Consider the following 8,527-nt stretch of genomic DNA (forward strand, 5'->3'; position numbering starts at 1 on the left):
TCATCCAATTTGTTTACTTCTGGAGAAAGAATTTGTAAGTTTTACACTCAGATTGCAAAACAGAGTCCAATCACTTCCTTCTCCAAGAGGATCACAATTGGTGCAGTAGAGCTGCAGCTCAAATTCCTTCACAGACAATTACCCTAAAAAATATCCCAACAGCGAAGGTAGGGAAGAAATCCTAGTTCTTTATCAAGGGACCTTTCCATTTCCGTTTCGATCTATTTCAAAAAAGGTCAACATCCGGAATACCTCTAAATATTTTTCGAACCGGGCCCATAACACAGGTGAATCAAAACATATCTGTTTAGTTGTGTGTACCAAATCAGGACCTGTCGGTTTAAACACAAGAGTTTGATTCAGGGGTAGCCAAAGCTACCAATCTCAAAGTTTAGCACCTAATTTAGACTCTTGTGCGCAAAATTTCTTGAGAATAAATAGAAATAACTTTCATCTTAATTCCAGGAATTCATATTTTCAACATTGTCAACTATCTTCTTGACTGAGAGGATTCACCTGTCATCGAAATCGGTCAAGTCCAGAAACAGCAGCAGTAGCTCAACCAATAAGTGGTCGCCGCCAGCAAAGTTGTTTTAACTTCTATATAAATACTTCCATGTCACAGTAAAAAGGTGAAAAGAATGGCAGTCTATAGGCCAAACACTATCATCCTTAATGTCAAAATTAAAAGAGACAAAAATAAATTGAATCCTTTACACTGCTGGCAATGGTATCTGAGATGAGAGTTGGAACTTAAATTCACCCCCCGAGGGTATCTGAGATGAGAGTTCGAACTTAAATTCACCCCTTGAGTTCAAGTCTATGATATCACATCATCTAAACTCCAAGCTGAACATGATGAGATCATCTACCATGAGGGCTGAAAATGGAACACAATGCACAAGTGATCAAATTAGCAGGTGTTTGATGGAGCAAACCACATTCCACATGTAATAATCACCTGAAAGGAATGGTTTGGTGATGAGGTTATGTTATGACGTGGTGTAGCTCACTAAACACCATTAGATAGTCTTCAGGCCAAAGCACTGGACAAGAGTACAATTCACAAATAAAAGACCACAGCAACTTTTTAAATAATGTTCCTTCAAAGAGACTATCCTCTGACTACGTAATTATTTCCAGAAAAGGGACGGCTGAATCATTGTAATAATTGCATGCATTCAACCAGGTGAAAAACTAAACAGCTGGCACCAATCATCGTAGCACTAGCATCTTTGCCAGAATCAAGTAAGGAGCAACTATGAAGATATCTTGGGTACTGAATAAGAACTCCATCTCACTTGTCACCGAAGATGAATATGTGAAACAAGTCATTTAAGTATTCCATCAGGTAATTACCACAAAGATATTCATAACGACCAATATTGGCAAATTAAATTTCTAATGCTGCATCCATGGCTGGTCTTTAGTCCAATGAGCTTGAACAATCCAAATTTTTCCCGGGAACAACCATCACAAGATGAAGAGCCAAGTTTTGATTAAAATACCACGCCCATGTTTAATCAGGAACAATTTTAGAAGTCCATACCTCAAATCTATCACGAGCATCCAGTAATCTCATACAAGAAATGTTAATACTCGTGGTATTACCAATTCACTTAATCTCAAAAAATAAGATATATAACTGGATCTTTGCTGAAAATTTGGTGCCATGCGACTGGAAGAAAGTAGCTGATTTCCAGCCAAGTTGTGGTCCACTGCATAGTTTTTTGGTAGCAAGTCAAAATCTTCTTCTTTTCACTCCAGATACATCAGAGAACCCATCATCATGCCAGCCCCGCCCACCAGGTCTGTGACTTCCATCTTGCTGCTCTTCTATATCCCTCATTCGCCTGGGTACACTAAGAGGTGGAGGATGCTTTATGCGCCCATCAAACTCCCTCTCTCTAATGTCACTTCTCTCAACAAACTCGGTATCTGTGTCCTGATAGAATCTGCAAGGCTTGGGACGATCATTCAAATGTAAATGGTAGTTTCCATTATCAGTGTCATAAGTAGATCGAAATGGACGAACAAAACCTCGTCTCTCACTTAAGTTTCTTCTCTCAGCCATACTTCCATCATTACAAAGCTCTTGAAACCTATCAGAATGCCCTGGTCTATTGGAATACTCATCACCATCAGTCCTCTCTCGAGAATCCAACACATCAGATCTGCCAGTTCCACAGGGATACAATCGCCGAGGGGGGCTTCTCCTATTTGAATTGATAGGCCTTCGATGAACTTGCTCCCGCCCGAAATCAAAATCTTTCAAGTCATTCGTATGCTGGGAAATGTATGGAGGAGATACCCGTCTTCTAGGGACCATCTCATCGCGACAAGCGTGTTCAGGAGATCTCATCCTTCCCATCCTAAATAGAGGTGGACATCTCTGCTGTGTTGAGTCAGGATGTCCATCGGGTGACCATTGACGAGGAGATGACCAAGGGCCTGGTGAGCGTGTACGGGATCTAACTGGAGATTTTGAAAAATTTTGAGGATAATCTTTCCTATGCACAGCAGAAAAATTCCTATTCCTTCGAAGCTGACCATCAAGTTCGTCATACCTAGTTTGCTGACGAGGGAAAACAGAATCTCTGATATCATCAGACAAATGCCGCATTAACTTTTCCTCGTGTCGATGCCCCATAAAGTCCGATCCATCTTCAACATTGTATCTACTTGGGCTGATGTTTCTAGGAAATCTACGAGGCATTTGAGTGTTCCTCGTTACCTGGCCATCTATATCTCCAGGAGATAGCCTTCTTAAGGATGGACGGCGTAATGAAGGTAACTCATCGATCATTGTCTTTTCCCTACCATTACAAGAGGTGCCATCAGGTGTGATATCATAGTCATTAAATTCAAATTCGCCAGCAACGGAAGAAGATTGTTTATGTCTGAAGACCCGGTAATCAGCTCGACCATTATAAGTTTCTGATTCACGATCACGATCAGAGTCCCACTCATTATGTAGGCGGCCAAACCTACCAAACACCCTCCCTTTTCCAAGCACGAAACTGTGTCTTGAATTCCTAAATGACTGACCATGCACTCTATCTTTCACACGTTTGTTGGGATCATCAATATAAAGTTGCTCTCTGAAAATTGAAAAACAGGTGCAGAATTATCATAATTTATTTTGATCAAAAAATAAGTACTATACAAGTAAGAAGAAAATCAATTAGTGTCACAAATGATCACCTATTCCAGCGTGGGCGTATATCCCCTTCGAGATTAGAATATTTTTCTTTTCCAGTTTGTGGTGTTAACACCCTGCCCGACAGTGATCTTGTTTTACATGGAGAGCTGGCAGTGGTAGCACAAGGTAAACTTATGATCCGGCTTTTATTGGCAACACTACTGGAATCTTTAACAATGTTGTTGCCATCTGCAGATACTTTCACCTCAGACAAAGCTGAATTATGATTTACTGGACAGATATCAACGACTTTATCAATAGCATCACCACCAAGGGTAGCACCCATTGAATGACTATCATTGGTCGCTGTGTACAACTCATTATCGTCACTTTTGTTAACATCTTCTGACAGTAGATCAAGCGGCTTATCCGGAGTGACAACACAGACCGATTTCTTTCCAAAAGAATCAACTTCTTTCAAAATGTCTGATACTGGTTTCTGCAAGATTTTATCCACACTTTTAAGCTCATCAAAACAAACGGCACCCTCTTCAGTTTTACTACAGATAGCTTCATCATTATTTTCTTTTACAGTGACTTTTTTATCAGAAACAGGTGTGTTAGCGTTTTGTTCATTAATGTTATAATCACATTTAACAAGTACTACATTTTCTGAGTTCGGTTCAACTACCCTCACATCTTCTTCAACTGAATCTTTTAGCTGTTCTCGAACCTCACCATCCTCATAATCATCATCTTCCTTGTCATGCATCTTCTCTTCTATATCCATGCAGGTAATATGGTTTCTTTCTTCGGGCATTTTAGTTGATACATTCATCTTTTCCTCATTGTCTACAGTAAGCTCATTGTTTCCACGCAAATCGTTAGATTTCTCAATAACCAAAGCCAACCGGCAGTTACCAGCATTGAGAACACTTGACTCCTCTGTCATGCACAACTTTAACTGTTTGCCATTCTGACTCGCAAATTTAGAAACCAGGCTGTCACTCTGTTCATCCGTTATATAGCTGTGGCCAAGTACTTCTTCAGACGGTAAAGAATGTTCAGACTGATTTAGCAGTAAAAAACTCGAAGGGCGTGAATTCTGAGGTGTCAAAGGAATTGATAAAGCGGAAGAAGATGCTGAGCTATCTTGATGCTGCATAACCGTTCCATTCTTTGCAACAGATGGTGATAGCATAGCACCTTTAGACTTGAAGCTTTCCTTATTACCCTCCTGAACCAGTTCAGATTTCACTGATTTCTGGGGAAAAACAGATCCAGTGCTGTGGTTTTCAAAACATTCTTTTTTCACAGAAGCAAGTTTAGATAAAACCATATTACTGCTATTACTAGTGCTACAATCAAGTTTTGAATTCTCATCGACAGGTTCTGATTTGACACTTTCAACATTAGTAAATGTCAAATTCGTATTTGGCAACTGCGGCCGTCCCAAGTTCACTCTCGAATCAACACTTTCAGAGCCCATATTATCTGATAACGAATAATGCTCACCACACAAATCCAACTCTCTACAAGGAATAGAAAGACTAAGACTAAGGATATCTTCAGGTTTGTACAGGCTACGCTGTACAGATGTATTAGAAGAGTTAAGGATATCTTCAGGTTTGTACAGGCTACGCTGTACAGATGTATTAGAAGAGTTAGAGCTATGTTCTTCCAAAATTTGATTCCCCTTGTTCAATGTGTTCAAAGAAGCTTTCGCGCCATGCTCAACATCGGACTTGGTAAATCCATCAATGCCAGAAGCCTTGTGCACATCTGCTTGATTAGCAACAGAACCCTCCCACACATCCATAGTCGTGTTCAGATCCCAGTTAGATCGTTTAACACATGCTAGACTGCTAACATCACTAATTGTACTATTATTGCTATCATGTGAAACTAGCATTTCCCGTTTTGAAAGCAAACTCAGGGATGAGAGATCTGACTTGCCAGGTATTTGGCTGATACCTTCACTGATTTTCTGCTCCAAAGCAGGAATAGATGGTTTATTTGCTCCTAAAAACAATCCAACATTATTCAGACAAGTAGATAATTCGAGCTGACTAGCTCCTTCAATTTTTCCACCAACTAGTTCCTGTTTGACATTCAAAATCTCGGCACCAACCCTGCTTCCCGAAACTTCTGGCTCTGCAGATTTTTCATTCAAAAGAAAACCCAAACCGATATCCGGATTTACTTCCTGCGGCTTCAAGGAAGAAGTATCCACTTTATCTTGTGCCAATTCAACACGAGTGTCAGTAACTTGTTCTTTTATAACTATCAGTTCCAAAAAAAATTTCTCTTCAACTTTACACGGATGACACATATCTTTAGACGTACCAATTGACGACCCTCCACCTGGGATATTATTAATATCATTCTTGTCCTTCGACTCATTTTCCTCCGAAAAACAGGTCTTTTCTTCGGGGGAAGGAGATGGAGACCGAACCACAGGAAATCTCCTTTTCTTGATAGGAATCGCCCCAGAGAAATTAATAAACTGCTGTTGCTGCTCCAGCTGCGGGGAAAGTACCCCAGGCTGCAGATAAATTTTGACTAAATAAAAATTTTCAAAAATAAACTAATTAAGCACTATCTATGCTTTAAAATCAGACGACAAACCTCTTCATTTCCTGGAATCGGCATGAACCTAGAAAAGAATTCCCAGAAATCAGGGCAGCCGTAGAATAAAAAGAAGTGCGCAATACAGAAAACAGCAGAATTAATTTAAACAAAGTTCAAAACAGTGAAAACATCTAAACGGCAAGCTATTTCATACTCCAAATCTTTCAATGGAAACTACAACCAAATTCATCCAACAGAGAAACAAACCACGTATGAGAAATACAAAAAATTCTAACCTAATCTAGCAAACATAGCAAAAAAAAAATCAACTAACAAAAAAAAACCACCAACAACGATCGCCCTGTTTCTGAAGGAGAAAAATTGAACAACAAGTTAATTTTTTTTTAAAAAAAACAAACAAACACAAACATACCCCTATAATCGATTATACACAGAAAGTTTTGCCGATTCTACAGCAAAGCAGCATAAATAGGGGAAAATGTTCAAGGAACTACTCTCCAAATAATCACCATGAAAGCAAGAACAAAAAAGAAAAATAAACACAGAACAATAAAATTCAGATCCGGTCCTAATAACACGCAGTCGGTGATTGTCGTCGGTAACAAATCAACAAAACAATCTGGTGATGTACAAGATCTTTCTGTTAAGCCTCGAGGAAATTTACCCACAGAAATTCAGCTGAATGAGAGAGAGAGAGAGAGATGAACGGAAGGAGATAACGACGACTTGACTAAAAGGCCAATGAATTTGTCTATTGCGCCCTCCACCTTATCGCGGGTCCCACCGTGATAATTATATGTGTCGTGTCAGCTTGCTATTTATTAAAATATTGGATATTGAATCGATTATATATATATATATATATATGATAATAAATAATATTTTTGTCGTAATAAATTTTTTTTTTCTTATTGAATTATTTTATAAAAGTTTTAATGATTAAAATATTTTAAATAAAATACATAATTTATTTATTTACACATTAATTAACAAAATATATTTTTTATTATTGGACGAATTAACAAATATAAAACTTTATATAAATATATAATTAGTGAATTTGAAGTTTAAAATCTTAATTCTCTAAAACTACGAAAATAAATTTGAATATGTTTGTAATATATATAACAAAAATACAAAAAATATATTAGAAAAATAATTTAAATATTTTTAAAATAAAATTTATACACATAGAGTAATAGTTTAAATGTTATAGTACCAGCATGTTTCAAATTTTTACAAGATAAAAACTTGTGTGAGATGGTCTCAGTTGATCCGTCTCACATATAAACAAATCATACATGTTAATGCCCGAGATTTTGATTATTGTAATCTGAAATGATTTGTTGATAATTGAAATGATTATAGACGGAACGGATCAGACCGAAAAAGCCGGAATGAAGATTGAAGTTATGTGCGAGGATGAGCCCTCGCGCATATGCGCGACCCCGCCGGGCGCATATTCGCGCATATGCGCGAGGTAGGATATGCGCGACTAGGCCTCGCGCATGTGCTCGAGTATGGCAGAGAGTTGCAAAGAACCTCGCGCATATGCGACGGGCGAGGGCGCGCATATGTGCGGGCTGCCAGGAGGTTACGCGCCGAGACATAGTGTCTCGCGCATATGCGCCGAGGGTCGCGCATATACGCGAGACGTGCAGACTAAAGATGAAGCCATGTTTCTTTACCATGCAATAAATTGGTAAATCTTCTTCATTTCCTTCGAAAGTTGGCAGAGAAAGAACGAAAATTGTTGGGAGAAAGCTTAAGTTCTTCAAACGAGAAATTTCAAGATTTCGCAAGATCCGACCGTCTGAATTTTAATTCGACTTCAGTACCGTGTTCCTAGCGATAAGAGCTTCAACTGGACGTAAGTTTCTTATGTTTTTGATATGATTTAAAATTATGATATCGCCAGAATCAGATATGATTGATATATGGTGTTCTTGACATAGTAAACATCGTATCATCGAAACCGGATTGAAGAACAGATACCGTATGAAATTGTTATTGTTAAAGATTGTTTTCTTTCTTATACACCGGAATCAACAAACCAATAACACCAATATCAAATCAAGTACTCAAACAACCAAGCCACTATCGAATTTAGATTACTCACGCTTCAAGCATGTACACCAGAAAATCAACTTCACACCACAAGAAACAACACAACAACGATTACGTGGTTCGGTCCTTTTAGAGACCTACATCCACGGAGAAACACTACCAATCTTTATTGAATTTCCAGAAGAGTTTGTAATACAACAAGTTTACCAATTCAACAAGAAAGAAGTATTACAAGATTCGATCAAGCTTACTTCCCTTGATTCTCCTTCTTTCTTATATTGGCTCAGTATTCTTCTACCTTCTGACTTGATAGTTCACCGGGTTTCCTCCTTTCTTGTTTTGTTCTCTGGAAGCTTGTTCTCTGTTTTTCCTTTTTTTTTCCTTCTCGACGAAGCCCCTCCTCCCTCTCTTTTATCAGTTTTGAACCGTAATACCTGTCCTCAACTGATATGGGCTTGTTTATCCTCCAAGCTAGTTGGGCTTCATCCTTGAGTAGCCCATTCCCTTCCAGCTCAAGCTTTTTGAGAAACCCGATTAACAATCTCCACCTTTTTTCTAAAGGTTGGCTGCTTCTTTTCCTTAGACGAACTTTACTTGTCTTCCACTACATTTACTAAGTTCAAGCAATGTTTGAACTTAGTATAAAGCAGTGTTTTTGTTAACATATCGGCGGGATTATCCTCTGATGCAATTTTCTTCAGGGACACTTCCTTTCTATTCAAAATG

The 8,527-nt window shown here is 38.5% G+C and overlaps 1 protein-coding gene across 1 annotated transcript; it reads right to left on the minus strand.

Annotated features, from left to right (window-relative positions):
• LOC142534209 (uncharacterized) lies at window positions 1-6,480 on the minus strand. Its single transcript, XM_075641143.1, has 4 exons — window positions 6,399-6,480; window positions 5,771-5,798; window positions 3,205-5,687; window positions 1-3,101 (listed from the first exon to the last, which is right to left on the minus strand). Exons 2-4 carry the CDS (start codon window positions 5,792-5,794, stop codon window positions 1,742-1,744), a joined length of 3,867 nt encoding a protein of 1,288 aa, XP_075497258.1. The 5' UTR covers window positions 5,795-5,798; window positions 6,399-6,480; the 3' UTR covers window positions 1-1,741.
• Between the last annotated feature and the right edge of the window lie 2,047 nt (window positions 6,481-8,527).

This window comes from Primulina tabacum, unplaced genomic scaffold (genome assembly GCF_025594145.1).
Source record: "Primulina tabacum isolate GXHZ01 unplaced genomic scaffold, ASM2559414v2 Contig429, whole genome shotgun sequence".
NCBI lineage: Eukaryota > Viridiplantae > Streptophyta > Magnoliopsida > Lamiales > Gesneriaceae > Primulina > Primulina tabacum.